The sequence below is a fragment of the Nerophis lumbriciformis genome, linkage group LG18, assembly GCF_033978685.3.
Source record: "Nerophis lumbriciformis linkage group LG18, RoL_Nlum_v2.1, whole genome shotgun sequence".
NCBI lineage: Eukaryota > Metazoa > Chordata > Actinopteri > Syngnathiformes > Syngnathidae > Nerophis > Nerophis lumbriciformis.
Window position 1 is genome coordinate 43566308 of NC_084565.2, and position 19881 is coordinate 43586188.

The window sequence follows — 19881 nt, forward strand, 5'->3', positions numbered from 1 at the left end:
GAAAATCGAGCAAGTTATGGTAATTTCATTAGTACATGTACCATTGACATCAATGTAATGATTGAGGCTAGATGTCCGAGGTAAGATGGCTACAACGTTGCTACACTGGAGAATGATTGGTCATATGAAAAATGCTCACAGCCAATCAGAAGGAAGGGGCCGTCTAAGCATACTCGCCCCCAAAGTGCCAAAAAGAAACATGACAGCGCGAGGAGAGATGCCAGGAGTACACAGAGAGTATGCAGAAAGGCGTCCCGCGCGCGCAGAAAGGGACCGCGCACGCGCTAAAAGGCACCGCGCGCGCGCAGAAAGGCACCACGTGCGCGCAAAATGGTGTCGCGCGCGCACGAAGTGGAGAATCAGCGCGCGATAACAGTTTTTATGCGCTCGGATTTTTGGCACTAATGTGACGCCATACAGTTGCCATTGTTTCCAAACGAGCGAACGATCATGGAATCAGCCGGAGAAAAATCGCAAACGAGTCTTAAACCGAAAAGAAAACTGCAGTCATTCCGTGAAGAATATTCAAAAGCCTATCCGGGAATAATTATCCGTTCAAAAAAAGGGTGAAAACTACGTGAATTGCACCTTGTGCAGACAAGATTTTTCGATCGGACACGGAGGAATTAGCGATGTAAAAGACCACGTTGGGACAAAAAAACACAAGTCTAATGCCGTTGCTAGCGATACAAGTGGAAAACTTTCAACGTTTTTCGTCGCCCAAACAGTGATGGTTTTAGCAACATTTTAACCTGTCTGAATGCTAATAATCATTTTGCATCTGGGCCCTGGCTACTAGGTTTTTCTGATTTCAAAAGTTGGCAGGTATGCATTCTTGGTGTCATGACTTGGTCCGGGGTGTGTGCTTTTCCTGGATGCAACGGAAAGTTGGCACGGGCGAGACGGGAATTAAGGTACATGATTTATTATTATCAAAAAAAAGGAATAAATGAAAGCGCGCACAGTGGCGGAGAACAAACTATGAAAAACAAAAAGACTATAAACATGGAACCAAAACTTACTTTGACAAGGGACATGAAGCAGGATCTTAGAGGAATGGACAGAGCATAAATGTGGTGTGAGGTCGTCAGGACGAACAACAGAAAATGAATGAACTTAAATACTTATGGACATGATTAACAACAGGTGCGTGACTCAAAACAGGTGCGTGACATGACAGGTGAAACTAATGGGTAACTATGGTGACAAAACAAAACTGCACAAAAAGTCCAAAAATAAAACCTGATCACACAGACATGACACTTGGTAATTAAAACGTTTATTTTCCTTATTGAAAAGCTGACTCACTAAAATAATACCATTCTTCAACCAATTGTTGAGGAAAAGAGATTTCCTTTTGTAACATATGTCTTTATTGTTCCAAATGAAGTATTTGGTAGGTGAGAAATGGTGCTTGTATATAAGAGAACATGCCAGAAGGGTTTGTTTGTGGAAAATTGAAAGAGCAACAGGAATCCTATCAATGTTGTAGTTACACAATAGCAAACATTTTAGGCCTCCAAGGTTAGAAAATACATGATGAGAAATGAAGTTCCAAATTGAGGTAGGGTCTTTCAAATCGTGTCTTATCCAATTACCATGAATTGATTAACGTGGACCCTGACTTTTAAACAAGTTGAAAAACTTACCATTTAGTGGTCAATTGTACGGACTATGTACTGTACTGTGCAATCTACTAATAAAAGTCTCAATCAATCAATCAATCTTGAAGGTGTTGTTTAGTGTAGTGAAATCCAGAAAGTGTACACCACCCTGATTGTAATTGTTCATTAGAACAGATTTCTTAATATAATGAATTTTGTTTTTCCAAATAAAGTCAACAAGTATTTTGTCAATAGTCTTGCATATTTTGTGGTTAACATGTAAAGAAATAGCCGCACACTAGAGATGCGCGGATAGGCAATTATTTCATCCGCAACCGCATCACAAAAGTCGTCAACCATCCGCCATCCACCCGAACTAACATTTAATCAAAACCGCACCCGCCCGCCGTCCGCCACCCGCCCGTTGTTATACATCTAATATAGACGATGCAAGGCATTAGTGAGGTTATAAAGCTTTTGCCTGTTAAAGAAATGAGACTGATCCAATGCAGCAGAGACATTCAATGCGTGCCACGCTGTCACGACCCAGACGCACACCAGTGGAGCCGCGCTGTGCGCACCTCCAAGCGCGCTCGCGCCACTCAAACCGCTGCAGGCAGCTGCGTTCTATCTTGTTTTAACATCCTGTGGCACTCTTCTGGGATCACGGCGGACGAAACTGCTCATGCTCAGGGTGTTTGTGGAGGTTCGGGGTTTTGCACAAATGTGATGCACCATGTTAGATGTCCCGGTTTTGTGACTGTCGTAGACATAAACAGCGTCGCAGCTCTTGCAAATCACGTAGCCAGCATTACTATCATCCTGATTTACAACCTCATAAAAACGAGTCCACGCTGAACTTTTCTGGCCTTTTTTCCCCCTGGTCTTTAGTATTCCCTTTTTTAGTTTGTCGCGTACCACGTTTGCTGCCGGCGTTGCCATCTCTTTTTTTTCTTCTTCTTCTGTTGTGGCATATGCTGCAGGTGCCTGCTCGTTTTTCGTATGTGGGTAACAACATTTAACTATGTATATATATTTCCCAATTGGTTTAACTGCCACCCACCTGAATCTATTTAAATCTAATTTTTTTTTTATTTCAACCGCCCGACCCGACCCGCGGATAAAATCTAATTTTTTTATATTTCAACCGCCCGACCCGCGGATAATCCGCGGACTCCGCGGTTGTGTCCGCAAACCGCGCATCTCTACCGCACACGTAAGCCTGGAGATGCCTTCTGCTTTGGAAAGCAAGGTTCTGCCTTTTAAGGATAAATCTCTCTGTAGCCATTGGTTCAATCTTGTCTTAGTTTAAACTACAATTGGAGTAAAGTTCAAGACCGATCTAGAACTCAGATTTTTAGTAATAAGTATTCCTAGGTAGTTAATACTACCATTGAGCCTTAGTTTGCCATTAATGTGGCGCTATCGTCATCACGTCATTTTATCTTCACTTTCGGGTCACATGACTTGCGTAAAGAGGTCTGTGTACCTTAGTTCAGTAGTCCCCAACCTTTTTGTAACTGCGGACCGGTCAACGCTTGAATATTTGTCCCACGGACCGGGGGGGGCATGGTATTTCATTAAAAAAAATACAATCGTGTGCTTACGGACTGTATCCCTTGCAGACTGTATTGATGTATATTGATATATAATGTAGGAACCACAATATTAATTAAAGCTGCAAGCAGCGATGGACGGGACCGACTTTGAGAGCTCATAAAATCCAAACCGGAGCATGGTAATTTTTGTTTGTTTTTGTCATTAAAAAAAATACAATCGTGTGCTTACGGACTGTATCCCTTGCAGACTGTATTGATATATAATGTAGGAACCACAATATTAATTAAAGCTGCAAGCAGCGATGGACGGGACCGACTTTGAGAGCTCATAAAATCCAAACCGGAGCATGGTATTTTTTTTTGTTTTTGTCATAAAAAAAATACAATCGTGTGCTTACGGACTGTATCCCTTGCAGACTGTATTGATATATAATGTAGGAACCACAATATTAATTAAAGCTGCAAGCAGCGATGGACGGGACCGACTTTGAGAGCTCATAAAATCCAAACCAAAGCATGGTATTTTTTTTTGTTTTTGTCCTTAAAAAAAATACAATCGTGTGCCTACGGACTGTATCCCTTGCAGACTGTATTGATATATATTGATGTATAATGTAGGAACCACAATATTAATTAAAGCTGCAAGCAGCGATGGACGGGACCGACTTTGAGAGCTCATAAAATCCAAACCGGAGCATGGTATTTTTTTTTTTTTTTTGTCATAAAAAAAAATACAATCGTGTGCTTACGGACTGTATCCCTTGCAGACTGTATTGATATATATTGATATATAATTTAGGAACCACAATATTAATTAAAGCTGCAAGCAGCGATGGACGGGACCGACTTTGAGAGCTCATAAAATCCAAACCGGAGCATGGTACTTTTTTTTGTTTTTGTCATAAAAAAAAATATAATCGTGTGCTTACGGACTGTATCCCTTGCAGACTGTATTGATATATATTGATATATAATGTAGGAACCACAATATTAATTAAAGCTGCAAGCAGCGATGGACGGGACCGACTTTGAGAGCTCATAAAATCCAAACCGGAGCTTGGTATTTTTTTTAGTTTTTGTCATAAAAAAAAATACAATCGTGTGCTTACGGACTGTATCCCTTGCAGACTGTATTGATATATATTGATATATAATTTAGGAACCACAATATTAATTAAAGCTGCAAGCAGCGATGGACGGGACCGACTTTGAAAGCTCATAAAATCCAAACCGGAGCATGGTATTTTATTTTTTTTTTGTCATAAAAAAAAATACAATCGTGTGCTTACGGACTGTATCCCTTGCAGATTGTATTGATATATATTGATATATAATGTAGGAACACAATATTAATTAAAGCTGCAAGCAGCGATGGACGGGACCGACTTTGAGAGCTCATAAAATCCAAACCGGAGCATGGTATTTTTTGTTTTGTTTTTGTCATTAAAAAAAATTCAATCGTGTGCTTACGGACTGTATCCCTTGCAGACTGTAATGATATATATTGATATATAATGTAGGAACCACAATATTAATTAAAGCTGCAAGCAGCGATGGACGGGACCGACTTTGAGAGCTCATAAAATCCAAACCGGAGCATGGTATTTTTTTTTGTTTTTGTCATAAAAAAAATACAATCGTGTGCTTACGCACTGTATCCCTTGCAGACTGTATTGATATATATTGATATATAATTTAGGAACCACAATATTAATTAAAGCTGCAAGCAGCGATGGACAGGACCGACTTTGAGAGCTCATAAAATTCAAACCAAAGCATGGTATTTTTTTTTGTTTTTGTCATTAAAAAAAATACAATCGTGTGCTTACGGACTGTATCCCTTGCAGACTGTATTGATATATATTGATGTATAATGTAGGAACCACAATATTAATTAAAGCTGCAAGCAGCGATGGACGGGACCGACTTTGAGAGCTCATAAAATCCAAACCGGAGCAGTAATTAAAACTCTTTCATCAACTTTTAATCAGAAGGGTTCAATCTCTCTCCTGTGCTAATTTGAAGCCGACACGACAAATGCGCTCAGTGGAGATAATGTTTGAAAAAAGGTGACTGTTTTTACACAACTTTTGTTTTGAAGGGGGAATTGCAAACTTCCTGTTACTTTTTGCTGGGGGTTGTCAGTGTATGAAATATAGGTCTAAGTGAGACCTACATAGAGGTTTTTGTTTCATGTCTCTACGGCATTCCTACTGGGAGTTACAGGCAGTTTTGTCTGTGTTTTCTTCCTAGGGGGCGCTAGAGCGCAATTTGGAGTTTTGGGGTTTGTTTTTTTGATTAGATCGCAATTTTCGCCAGTCCTGATGTGTGTGTGTGTCCAATTTGGTGAGTTTTGAAGCATGTTAAGGGGGTCAAATTAGAGCTCAAAGAGGCGGCGGTATAATAATAAAACGCTAGAAATACAATAGGGTCCTCTGTCCCAAAGGGACTCGGTCCCTAATAACAGAAAGAAACAACCCTTTTGTGTGAATGAGTGTAAATGGGGGAGGGAGGTTTTTTGGGTTGGTGCACTAATTGTAAGTGTATCTTGTGTTTTTTATGTTGATTTAATTAAAAAAAATTAAAAAAAAATCCCCCCCCCCCCCCTTGTGCGGCCGGTACCAATCGATCCACGGACCGGTACCGGGCCACGGACCGGTACCGGGCCACGGACCGGTACCGGGCCGCGGCCCGGTGGTTGGGGACCACTGCCTTAGTTCATTCTATTTCCAATTCTTTAATGCAAATTACAAAACAAATTTCGGGCCATTTTTTCTATTTTCATTTCTGAAACAAAAGTTGGACATCTATTTAATGAGACTTTTTTTTTTTTTTAAACAATAGGACTTCTGCTGAACAAAGATGTGTGTAAGATCATGTGTACATACTGTACATTACCTTTTGCATTATATTCATTGATATTATTATTTATTGTCTACCTTGTACTTTTTAAATGTCATTGCCTGAAATAAATGAAAACAATTAAAATTAAAGCTGCAAGCAGCATTGGTCGGGCCCGCGTATTTGGCAGGTGCTAGTCCTAAGTGTCCCAATACTTTTGTCAAGTTGTAGCCGTAAGTATCCGAATACTTTTGCCCATTTTTCGTCGTAAATGTCCCAATACTTTTGTCAAGTTGTAGTCCTAAGTGTCCCAGTACTTTTGTCCAGTGTAAGTGTCCCAATATTTTTGTCCAGTGTCCGTCCTAAGTGTCCCAATACTTGTGTCCAGTGGTAGTCATAAGTGTCCCAATACTTTTGTCAAGTTGTAGTCCTAAGTATCCCAGTACTTTTGTCCAGTGTAAGTGTCCCAATACTTTTGTCCAGTATGCGTCCTAAGTGTCCCAATACTTTTGTCAAGTTGTAGTCCTAAGTGTCCCAATACTTTTGTCCAGTATAAGTGTCCCAATACTTTTGTCCAGTTTTCGTCCTAAGTGTCCCAATACTTTTGTCCAGTGATAGTCATAAGTGTCCCAATACTTTTGTCTACTTTTAGTCCGAAGTGTCCCAAGACTTTTGTCTAGTGTACCTACCTTGTCTGCATTGTGTGGGCACGTTGGTGCTTCCTGCTTTTAAGCAGCCATCTTGAAAAAATAGCAGCGCAGCGGTTATTTGAAGGGTCATAAAATCAAAACCGGAGCAGGTATCAAAACTCTTTCGCCAACTTTTAATCAGAAGGGTTCAATCTCTCTCCTGTGTTAGTTTGAAGCCGAAACAACAAACGCGCTCAGAGGAGATAATGTTTGAAGAAAGGTGACCGGTTTTTACAAAAATTTGGGTTTAGGTTTTTTTATTAGATCGCAATTTTTGCCAGTCCTGATGTGTGTGTTCAGTTCGGTGAGTTTTGAAGCATTTTAAGGGGGTCCAATTACAGCTCAAAGAGGCAAAAGTGACTGTTTTTAGCACATTTTTGTCTTGAAGGGGGAATTGCCAACTTCCTGTTGATTTCTGCCCAAGGATATACAGTTATAAAATGTAGGTCTAAGTCAGACCTACATAGAGAATTTTGTATCATGTCTCTCCGACCTTCCTAGTGGGAGTTAGAGGCAGTCTAGTTTTTATTTTTCCTAGGGGGCGCTAGAGCGCAATTTTGAGTTTTGAGGTTTGGTTTTTTGATAAAAAGTTTTGCCGTATATTACTGATGTGTGTGTAAAATTTGGTGAGTTTTGAAGCATAAGGACTCCCTGTGGGAGTCCTTATGCAATGGGCCGTGCGGGCCCTAATAATAAGAATAAAACCTTAGAAATACAATAGGTCCTTATGTCCCATTGCATAAGGACTCCCTGTGGGAGTCCTTTTGCAATGGGCCATGGCGGGCCCTAATAATAATAATAATAAGAATAAAACCTTAGAAATACAATAGGTCCTTATGTCCCATTGCATAAGGACTCCCTGTGGGAGTCCTTTTGCAATGGGCCATGGCGGGCCCTAATAAAACCTTACAAATACAATAGGTCCTTATGTCCCATTGCGGGCCCTAATTAAAGATGTTAGCGTTATGCTAACAACATGCTGAACGAGAAGGAAAAACTCAAATACTGTTTCCGGTTCAATTTGTCATCACTAATAAACACACATTTTTGCATTTTGGATTAACATAAATTAGATTTTTGTGTTTATCTAGAAATCCATAAAAAGGAACACAGCACAAAATCCAATTGTATGGCAATATTTTAACGAAAATCAACCCTTTTTTTGTTTGTTTTAAAATCTGCCTTATATAATAAAAATGGAAAAACGGCCCTAATTTAGTTTTTTGATTTGCGTTTCAGAATTGGAACTAGAATGAAGGGAAGGTACACGGACCCTCCTCTGAGTCCTCTCACCTGTTATGAGGAATTACATGATTTTGAGTGTTGTAAAACCAGAGGTGGGTAGAGTAGCCAGAAATTGTACTCAAGTAAGAGTACTGTTACTTTAGAGATTTATTACTCAAGTAAAAGTAAGGAGTAGTCACCCAAATATTTACTTGAGTAAAAGTAAAAAGTATGTTGTGAAAAAACTACTCAAGTACTGAGTAACTGATGAGTAACAAACACACTCATATATATATATATATATATATATATATATATATATATACATACATATACATTGATATATACAGTATATATGTATTTATTTTGCTGTTTTTGTTTACATGTTAAAGGTGTTTTAATGAATATACGTGCATGTTTAACACATATAGATTCCTTTCTTTCATGAAGACAAGAATATAAGTTGGTGTATTACCTGATTCTGATGACTTGCGTTGATTGTAATCAGACAGTAGTGATGATAACGTCCACGTTTTCAAATGGAGGAGAAGAAAAGTTCCTCCTTTCTGTCTAATACCACATGAAAGTGGTGGGTTTTTGGCATCTTATTTGTCCAGCTTCCATATTCGTTTTTATACACTTTACAAGAAATACATTGGCGGCAAACTCCGTAGCTTGCTAGCTTGTTTGCGCTGGCTTTCGGAGACTCTTGTTTTGAAAGCGCAGGCGCGATGGAGCGGCACTTTTATTGTGAAGACAGGAACTGTGCAGTCAGTCTTTAGGCTTTTGACGGGATGTACGGTTGAAATAAAAAAGTATCTTTTTTCCTTCACACTTTTGATTGATTGATTGGAACTTTTATTAGTAGATTGCACAGTACAGTACATATTCCGTACAATTGACCACTAAATGGTAACACCCCAATAAGTTTTTCAACTTGTTTAAGTCAGGTCATGTGACCACCTGGCTCTGTTTGATTGGTCCAATGTCACCAGTGACTGCATCTGATTGGTGGAACGAAGTGAAACGTCACCAGTAAGGCAGGCACTTTGAAGGTCTGTCTGACAGACCAAAACAAACAAAGCGTGCATTAACAGATCGATAAAAATTAGTAGCGAGCTGAATGTAGATAAAAGTAGCGGAGTAAAAGTAGCGTTCCTTCTCTATAAATATACTTAAGTAAAAGTATGTTGCATTAAAACTACTCTTAGAAGTACAATTTATCCCAAAAGTTACTCAAGTAGATGTAACGGAGTAAATGTAGCGCGTTACTACCCACCTCTGTGTAAAACTAAAATAGAAAATAAATATATGTTTTGGTCATGGAATTTTCTTTTCATGAAGAAATGTAGCCGACCCCGACAAGGGACAAGCGGTAGAAATTGGGTGGATGGATGGAATGGTAATTTGAAAACAAAAATAATGGGTTAATTCAAAAATTAAACACAAGAAAAAATAATTGGAAAGTTATTTTTCAGTATCAAAAATTACTCACTAGATTTAAAAAAAAAAAAAAAAGACGGCTTTGCTTTCACTTTATATTTCATATTACAAAACGGAAAGTCAGCAAGAACTAAAAATATTTTCTGAAATTCCGACACCGGAACCGGAAGTGGCTATTTAAATGCGGGTTGCTGCATCGTGCGTTTATATAAATAATAAAAATAAGAAAACATATTTTTAATAAGGTCTTTTTCGTTCCTGTTGACTATTAGTTTTGTCATATGACACATGAAATAAAAAAGCAAAGCCGTTTGTGGATACAGTTAATTGCTTTTTGAAAAGAAAATGCTTGGTTTTTTAATTACATTTTTAGTATTCCAAAATGAAATTCAAATAAACGAATCGTTTTGTTTCTTCAATTCCCATTCATGAAACGAAAACATCAATATCCAAAACCTAACCGATCGTTCGCCGTCTTGGCTGAGAAGACAATAAAGTGTCTACGGATTTTTCACAGAAAGCGTGCATGCGTTTTCTTCTCCCAGCCACTAGATGTCGCTCATTTTCTTTGACATCACAGGAAATGACGTCATGTGTGTTGCATTGAAATCTGGTCGCCGGTGTGTCAAAGCCTATGAAGTTGTCAGGCCGAAAATAACGATTATGGTCACAAATAATGGTAATAATGTCTTTAAATACTTTGTGTCTCAACGCTGTCAGTGAACATTTTCATGTTTTGGGGACAACGGCGATACTTGGTAAGTAAATTGAAAGCTTTTTCCAAAAAGTCCGAATGAATGCATGCTTGCGCCTTAGAAATACACGGAAGCAAACAAAGCTTCATTAATGATGACATAAACGACATAAAAACCTTTAACAAAAAACGTATTTGTTGACAATATTGAAGTTGTTGCCGGACGTAAAACTTTTTATTCTAGTTTTACAGCTGGTTTTCAAAAAGGGATTAAGGGAATTCGATTGCGATTAAGGTGACGATTAGAGCCAGAATCGATTCTTGATTCAAACCGATTTTTTGCATTATATTATCGAATATGAATTTAACAATAAAACATTTCATAGCGGGTTACATGTTAACATACTTGCCAAACCCTCCCGAATTTTCCAGGAGACTCCCGAAATTCAGCGCCTCACCCGAAAACCTCCCGGGACAAATATTCTCCCGAAAATCTCCCGATTTTCAGTCGGAGCTGGAGGCCACGCCCCCTCCAGCTCCATGAGGACAGCCTTTTTTCAGACGGGAGGACAACAGGGTGACAAGAACTAAATCATCCAGACTAGAGATAAATTGTATTATTATGTTTATCTTACCTAAAAATAAATATATTTATTAATTAAAAAAAAAAACGAAATAAATGTTTACAATATTTTGCTAAAAACATCCAAATTAATTGTATTTTTATTTGTATTTTTTTCTGACTCCTTATTACATCCAGCCATAGAATTTATACCGGTACATTAAAATAAATACGTTTGAAATAATTAATTTTAAATGATCATAATAATTCATTTAAAATGCCCATATTTAATTATTAAAATAATTGCTTGTTTATCAACAACTTTACCATTTTATTCATTACAATTTGAAGCTCACAGAAGCCAAGTTATCTTATATTCATGTTATATTTATGCAAGTTTGAAGTATCAATTATCTAAACACAGATTTGTTTGCATATTTTCAGGATATATATATATATGTATATATATATATATATGTATGTATATATATATATGTGTATATATATATATGTATATATATATATGTGTATATATATATATGTATATATATATATATATATGTGTGTATATATATATATATATATATATATATATATATATATATATATATATATATATATATATATATATATATATATATGTATGTATGAAATACTTGGTGAATTCTAGCTGTCAATATACTCCTCCCCTCTTAACCACTTTAGAGATGTATTACTCAAGTAAAAGTAAGTAAGGAGTAGTCACCCAAATATTTACTTGAGTAAAAGTAAAAAGTATGTTGTGAAAAAACTACTCAAGTACTGAGTAACTGATGAGTAACAAACACACTCATATATATATATATATATATATACATACATATACATTGATATATACAGTATATAATTTTTATGTATTTATTTTGCTGTTTTTGTTTACATGTTAAAGGTGTTTTAATGAATATACATGCATGTTTAACACATAGATTCCTTTCTTTCATGAAGACAAGAATATAAGTTGGTGTATTACCTGATTCTGATGACTTGCATTGATTGTAATCAGACAGTAGTGATGATAACGTCCACGTTTTCAAATGGAGGAGAAAAAAAGTTCCTCCTTTCTGTCTAATACCACATGAAAGTGGTGGGTTTTTGGCATCTTATTTGTCCAGCTTCCATATTCCTTTTTATACACTTTACAAGAAATATATTGGCGTCAAACTCCTTAGCTTGCTAGCTTGTTTGCGCTGGCTTTCGGAGACTCTTGTTTTGAAAGCGCAGGCGCGATGGAGCGGCACTTTTATTGTGAAGACAGGAACTGTGCAGTCAGTCTTTAGGCTTTTGACGGGATGTACGGTTGAAATAAAAAAGTATCTTTTTTCCTTCACACTTTTGAATGATTGATTGAAACTTGTACTGGTAGATTGCACAGTACAGTACATATTTCGTACAATTGACCACTAAATGGTAACACCCCAATAAGTTTTTCAACTTGTTTAAGTCAGGTCATGTGACCACCTGGCTCTGTTTGATTGGTCCAACGTCACCAGTGACTGCATCTGATTGGTGGAACGAAGTGAAACGTCACCAGTAAGGCAGGCACTTTGAAGGTCTGTCTGACAGACCAAAACAAACAAAGCGTGCATTAACAGATCGATAAAAATTAGTAGCGAGTAGCGAGCTGAATGTAGATAAAAGTAGCGGAGTAAAAGTAGCGTTCCTTCTCTATAAATATACTTAAGTAAAAGTAAAAGTATGTTGCATTAAAACTACTCTTAGAAGTACAATTTATCCCAAAAGTTACTCAAGTAGATGTAACGGAGTAAATGTAGCGCGTTACTACCCACCTCTGATCATAATACAGTCATCACACAAGTTAATCATCAGAGTATAAACATTGAATTATTTACAATCCGGGGGGTAAAGTTTGGTTGATATCAGCACTTCAGTCATCAACAATTGCATCATCAGAGAAATGGACATTGAAACAGTGTAGGACTGACAGCGAGCAGAGAACATAGTGAGTTCAGAAAGCATAATAAGTATATACATTTGATTATTTACATTTGGTTATTTACAATCCGGGGAGGGTGTTAGTTTAGGGTTGTAGTTGCCTGGGGGTGTTCTTTTAGTGCGGTTTTGAAGGAGGATAGAGATGCCCTTTCTTTTACACCTGTTGGGAGTGCATTCCATATTGATGTGGCATAGAAAGAGAATGACTTATGACCTTTGTTAGATCAGAATCTGGGTTTATGGCGGTCATTTACGTTAAGGAAGTAGTTTGACATGTACTTTGGTATCAGGGAGGTGTAGCGGATTTTATAGACCAGGCTCAGTGCAAGTTGTTTTACTCTGTCCTCCACCCTGAGCCAGCCCACTTTGGAGAAGTGGGTAGGAGTGAGGTGTGATCTGGGGTGGAGGTCTAGAAGTAATCTGACTAGCTTGTTGTGGGATGTTTGGAGTCTAGATTTGAGGGTTTTGGAGGTGCTAGGGTACCAGGAGGTGCATGCGTAATGGAAAAAGGGTTGAACGAGAGTTCCCGCTAGAATCTTCATGGTGCTTTTGTTGACCAGAGAGGAGATTCTGTAGAGAAATCTCGTTCGTTGGTTGACCTTTTTGATGACCTTAGTTGCCATTTTATCACAGGAAAGATTAGCCTCTAGAATGGAACCTACAGTAGGTAGGTGACCTCATCTTTCCTGGTGATAACAATGTCACCCACTTTTATAGTGAAGTCATTGACTTTCTTAAGGTTGATTTGGGATCCAAATCGGATGGATTCCGTTTTACCCAAGTGTATGGATAGACCAGGGGTCGGCAACCCGCGGCTCCAGAGCCGCATGCGGCTCTTTGATCACTCTGATGCGGCTCAGCAGCTTACTTGCTGAACCCCCCAATTTTCCCGCGAGACTTCCGGATTTCAGTGCCTCTCGCAGAAAACTCCCGGGATTAATATTCACCGATTTTCACCCTTACAGCTATAATAAGGGCGTGCCATGATGGTACAACATTTGGCGCCCTCTACAATCTGTATTAATAGCATGCCAGCCCAACACTTTTTATACAATATACATCTTCTGCTTGCTCACGTACGTGACAGCAAGGCATACTTGGTCAACAGCCACACAGGTTACACTGACGGTGACCATATAAAACAACTTTAACACTCTTACTAATAATGCGCCACACTTTGAACCGAAACCAAACAAGAATGACAAACACATTTCGGGAGAACATCTGCACCTTAACACAACATAAACACAACAGAACAAACACCCAGAATCCCATGCAGCCCTGACTCTTCCGGGCTACATTATACACCCCTGCTACCACCAAACCCCGCCCCCACCCCAAGCCTGCTCCCTCACACATCAACCCCCCCGCGCCCCTCTCTCTGTGCGTCGGTTGAGGTGGGCGGGGTTTGATAGCGGCGGTGTATAATGTATCCCGGAAGAGTTAGGGCTGCATTGGATTCTGGGTATTTGTCCTTTTGTGTTTATGTTGTGTTACAGTGCAGATGTTCTCCCGAAATGTGTTTGTCATTCTTGTTTGGTGTGGGTTCACAGTGTGGCGCATTATTAGTAAGAGTGTTAAAGTTTTTTTTATACCGCCACCGTCAGTGTAACCTGTGTGGTTGTTGACCAAGTATGCCTTGCTGTCACCTACGTGGGCAAGCAGACACGCTGGTTGTAGTGGGCGCTATATGCTGTACCATCACGGCACGCATGGCTCTTTGACTGGTAAAGATTGCCGTCCCCTGGGATAAACAAAGACCCAAATTAATGAGAATAGTCATTAAAAATACCATTTGAAAGAATCGTTTATCTTGATCCCCTTCCGAGGATCAGGTCGTCAGTCATGGTTCACAAATGTTATATTCCAAAGGGTCACATGCAAAGTGTGCAAAATGTATCTACCGTGAATTGATTAACGTGGACCCCCGACTTAAACAAGTGGAAAAACTTATTGGGGTGTTACCATTTAGTGGTCAATTGTACGGAATATGTACTGTACTGTGCAATCTACTAATAAAAGTCTCAATTAGGGCTGCAGCTAACGATTATTTTTCTATCGATTAATCTATAGATTATTTTTTTTCGATTAATCGGTTAATCTATAGATTATTTTTTCGATTAATCTATAGATTATTTTTCCTTTTACCGATTTTTTTTTTTAATTTAAAATGAAGAGGAAAAAATAAATGTAGGCCAGTTTTTTCAAAAGGCATGGCTTTTATTTACAAAAAAAAAAGTATGGCCACTCAGTCAACATTGACAACAACATGACAAAATATTCTGTAACAATGTAAACATTTAAAACTTTTAACATTTAACAAAATTAAAAGTAGCTTATTTGCTTTTTAATGTGCAAATATAAAAGTAAACATCCAGTGCAAATCTTAATATTCTGGAATAGTATAAGCATTTCAAAAGTAAAAGTATTGCTTATTTTGCTTTAAAATGTGCAAAAATAAAGATAAACATCCAATACAAAAAAGTGCAAAACGGAAATATTCTGTAACAAGTGTAAACATTTCAACAAAAGTAAAAGTATTGCTTATTTGCTAAAATGTGCAAAAATAAAGCTAAACATCCAATACAAAAAAGTGTACAGTGTAAACATTTCAACAAAAGTAAAAGTATTGCTTATTTTGCTTAATAACACAACAATGATAGTATGATTAAAGTGACAGTTAATTGTTGGTTTGTACATAGTATATGTAACTGTTAATGTTGTAAAAGGTATTTGCACAACTAATTAACGTTAGCGTTTGTGACACTTCTTGTGCCGTGGGGTTCTTTCAGGACCGACAGACTGAACGCCAGACGGCTTTGCCAGGTTTACAATCTTTTAATTTTACACAAAGTCTTTTCTCTTCCAACTGCGCGGATCGCGCACCTGGGCACGATTGCGGCGTCGCTCCCGGCGCGCCCCGCCTCGCCGCTCGCTCGCCGCCGCCGCCTCTCCACAGCGTTAAAGAGGAGCGCGTCTTTGTAAACACTGAACAGGCACGCCAAACGCGCCTCTCAGAGCGAAACGGTGCTTTAGTTTATGAATTTACAACGCAGATACAAATGACACATTCATGTTTTTGTGTAATAATGACAACGTATACGCACGCGGACGATTGACTTGTTGATGGTGATGGCAAGAACGCTGTCGGGGGTTTTCTTTTCAAATGTTCGTTCATAGCCGTTGTGCTGCTATGATAGGCCATTTCCGCTCGACACAGTGTGCATACAACAACATTATTAGGCCGTTTATTGAAATACTCCCACACTTTTGACGACTTTTGGCGTGCTTTTTTCCCCTCGCTCGCATCGTCTGCTTTGCGCTCCGCCATGACAGTAAAGTAGAGTGACGTAAATATGCGACGCGCCGACGCACAAAAACGGCGTCGACGTATTTACGTAACCGATGACGTCGACGCGTCGTTTCAGCCTTAGTCTCGATCAATCAAATCAACATAAATGGCGATAGACACGTACTGGAATGGTTATCAATATGAAATGTGTTGAATAAAGCGTTCAATATTTGTAGAGATTGTTAGACGCTAAGAGTTCATTCACCTGCTGGGGGAAAAGAAACAGATCCACCCTTCTGGAATGTTGTATGATGTCATGATGGTGCATATTTTGAGACTTTCCACTTGAGACAAAGACTAAGCGAATTTTTGATCAATCCGAATAATAGCGAGAATGAATAACAGAAAAGTTCCGAGGTCCTGTCAGTTAGTTCTGGTGACATGCTCCAACTTATGTCCTCAGGTCTTCCGAAGAACCTCCTAAAGGATCTTCTTCCCTGTTTGGATGTGATCCAGCTGGATGAGCTTCAAGAGGGCCTCAACCTCAAAGGTGAGCCTGTGAGTAACTTGCAAGCGTGGCCAATGGCGGCGAAACACTTTGTCTTAGAATATATCTTTATTGTCATTGTACAAACCCCGTTTCCATATGAGTTGGGAAATTGTGTTAGATGTAAATATAAACGGAATACAATGATTTGCAAATCCTTTTCAACCCATATTCAGTTGAATGCACCACAAAGACAACATATTTGATGTTCAAACTCATAAATGTTTAAATTTTTTTTGCAAATAATCATTAACTTAGAATTTTGTAATTGGGAAAGGGCATGTTCACCACTGTGTTACATGGCCTTTCCTTTTAACAATCCTCAGTAAACGTTTGGGAACTGAGGAGACACATTTTTGAAGCTTCTCAGGTGGAATTCTTTCCCATTCTTGCTTGATGTACAGCTTAAGTTGTTCAACAGTCCGGGGGTCTCCGTTGTGCTATTTTAGGCTTCACATTTTCAATGGGAGACAGGTCTGGACTGCAGGCGGGCCAGTCTAGTACCCGCACTCTTTTACTATGAAGCCACGTTGATGTAACACGTGGCTTGGCATTGTCTTGCTGAAATAAGCAGGGGCGTCCATGGTAACGTTGCTTGGATGGCAACATATGTTGCTCCAAAACCTGTATGTACCTTTCAGCATTAATGGTGCCTTCACAGATGTGTACCGTATTTTCCGCACCATAAGGCGCCCTGGGTTATAAGCCGCGCCTTCAATGAACGGCATATTTCAAAACTTTGTCCACCTATAAGCCGCCCCGTGTTGTAAGCCGCATCTAACTGCGCTAAAGGAATGTCAAAAAAACAGTCAGATAGGTCAGTCAAACTTTAATAATATATTAAAAACCAGCGTGATGTGGGCGCGCATGGAGTCGTATATCAACATGGACAGAGCTGCGTGAAAAAAGCCACCCGGCCTCTTCGCGTAAACTTAAACTTACCTTAACCACTCGCTCATCTTTTCTTCATCCATCCCTTCGAGTTAGCTTTTATGATGACGCCGGCTGGAAAGGTCTCTTTTGGCAAGGTCTTCCTTTTGAATATCACCATGGGTGGAAGTTTCTGGCCATTAGCATGGCAAGCTAGAACCACAGTGAAGGATGACTTCTCATTCCCTGTGGTGCGAATATTCACCGTACGTGCTCCCGTTGTATCCACAGTGCGGTTCACAGGAATATCAAAAGTCAGTGTTGATAATGTTCTCTGGCCGGATCTTTTTTTCAGCTATCTTGTTTTTACAATATGCACGGAAAGTAGCCAGCTTTTCTTGAAAGTCTTTAGGCAGTTGCTGTGAAATAGTAGTCCGTGTGCGGATGGAGAGATTGCGTCTTTTCATGAACCGGATCCCTGTCGCTTAGTAGGAGCCATTTTGTGGTCTTTACAGATGTAAACACACAAAGGAAATGAAACGTACGGTAATATCCGCGCGCTTTTTCTTCTTCTACGCGGGCGGGTGGTTGCTTACAGTAGAAGAAGAAGCGCTTCCTGTTCTATGGGGGCGGGTGCTTACCTTGGCGGTTGCTTGCGTAGAAGAAGAAGCACTTCCTCTTCTACGGGGAAAAAAGATGGCGGCTGTTTACCGTAGTTGCGAGACCGAAACTTTATGAAAATGAATCTTAATATTAATCCATATATAAAGCGCACCGGGTTAAAAGCCGCACTGTCAGCTTTTGAGTAAATTTGTGGTTTTTAGGTGCGGCTAATAGTGCGGAAAATACGGTAAGTTACCCATGTCTTGGCCACTAATACACCCCCATACCATCACACATGCTGGCTTTTCCACTTTGCGCCTATAACAATCCGGATGGTTCTTTTCCTCTTTGGTCCGGAGGACACGACGTCCACAGTTTCCAAAAACAATTTGAAATGTGGACTCGTCAGACCACAGAACACTTTTACACTTTGTATCAGTCCGTCTTAGATGAGCTCAGGCCCAGCGAAGCCGACGGCGTTTCTGGGTGTTGTTGATAAACGGTTTTCGCCTTGCATAGGAGAGTTTTAACTTGCACTTACAGATGTAGCGACCAACTGTAGTTACTGACAGTGGTTTTCTGAAGGGTTCCTGAGCCCATGTGGTGATATCCTTTACACACTGATGTCGCTTGTTGATGCAGTACAGCCTGAGGGATGGAAGGTCACGGGCTTAGCTGCTTAGGTGGAGTGGTTTCTCCAAATTCTCTGAACCCTTTGATGATATTACGGACCGTAGATGGTGAAATCCCTTAATTCCTTGCAATAGCTGGTTGAGAAATGTTGTTCTTAAACTGTTCAACAATTTGCTCACGCATTTGTTGACAAAGTGGTGACCCTCGCCCCATCCTTGTTTGTGAATGACTGAGCATTTCGTGGAATCTACTTTTATACCCAATCATGGCACCCACCTGTTCCCAATTTGCCTGCACACCTGTGGGATGTTCCAAATAAGTGTTTGATGAGCATTCCTCAACTTTATCAGTATTTATTGCCACCTTTCCCAACTTCTTTGTCACGTGTTGCTGGCATCAAATTCTAAAGTTAATGATTATTTGCACAAAAAAAAAAATGTTTATGAGTTTGAACATCAAATATGTTGTCTTTGTAGCATATTCAACTGAATATGGCTTGAAAATGATTTGCAAATCATTGTATTCCGTTTATATTTACATCTAACACAATTTCCCAACTCATATGGAATCGGGGTTTGTACATTGTACAAGAAAATTGCAAGCAAACTACCGTATTTTCCGCACTATTAGCCGCACCTAAAAACCACAAATTTACTCAAAAGCTGACAGTGCGGCTTTTAACCCGGTGCGCTTTATATATGGATTAATATTAAGATTCATTTTCATAAAGTTTCGGTCTCGCAACTTCGGTAAACAGCCGCCATCTTTTTTCCCCGTAGAAGAGGAAGTGCTTCTTCTTCTACGCAAGCAACCGCCAAGGTAAGCACCCGCCCCCATAGAACAGGAAGCGCTTCTTCTTCTACTGTAAGCAACCACCCGCCCGCGTAGAAGAAGAAGAAGAAGCGCGCGGATATTACGTTTCATTTCCTTTGTGTGTTTACATCTGTAAAGACCACAAAATGGCTCCTACTAAGCGACAGGTTTCCGGTTCATGAAAAGACGCAATCTCTCCATCCGCACACGGACTACTATTTCACAGCAACTGCCTAAAGACTTTCAAGAAAAGCTGGCTACTTTCCGTGCATATTGTAAAAACAAGATAGCTGAAAAAAAGATCCGGCCAGAGAACATTATCAACATGGACGAGGTTCCACTGACTTTTGATATTCCTGTGAACCGCACTGTGGATACAACGGGAGCACGTACGGTGAATATTCGCACCACAGGGAATGAGAAGTCATCCTTCACTGTGGTTCTAGCTTGCCATGCTAATGGCCAGAAACTTCCACCCATGGTGATATTCAAAAGGAAGACCTTGCCAAAAGAGA

The 19881-nt window shown here is 39.4% G+C and overlaps 1 protein-coding gene across 2 annotated transcripts in view; it reads left to right on the plus strand.

The window, feature by feature from the left end:
* Nucleotides 1-9983: 9983 nt before the first annotated feature.
* LOC133617998 (leucine-rich repeat-containing protein 41-like) overlaps nucleotides 9984-19881 on the plus strand; it is a 40625-nt gene continuing 30727 nt past the window's right edge. The window contains exons 1-2 of one of the 2 annotated variants that reach the window (XM_061978448.1): nucleotides 9984-10118; nucleotides 16364-16458. Coding sequence is in view for 1 of the 2 variants with exons in the window: in XM_061978447.1 (XP_061834431.1) it covers nucleotides 10037-10118; nucleotides 16364-16450 (169 nt within the window). In the remaining variant the exon portion in view is untranslated. The remainder of the gene's footprint in view (nucleotides 10119-16363; nucleotides 16459-19881) is intronic. The other variant, XM_061978447.1, reaches the window with a different exon arrangement.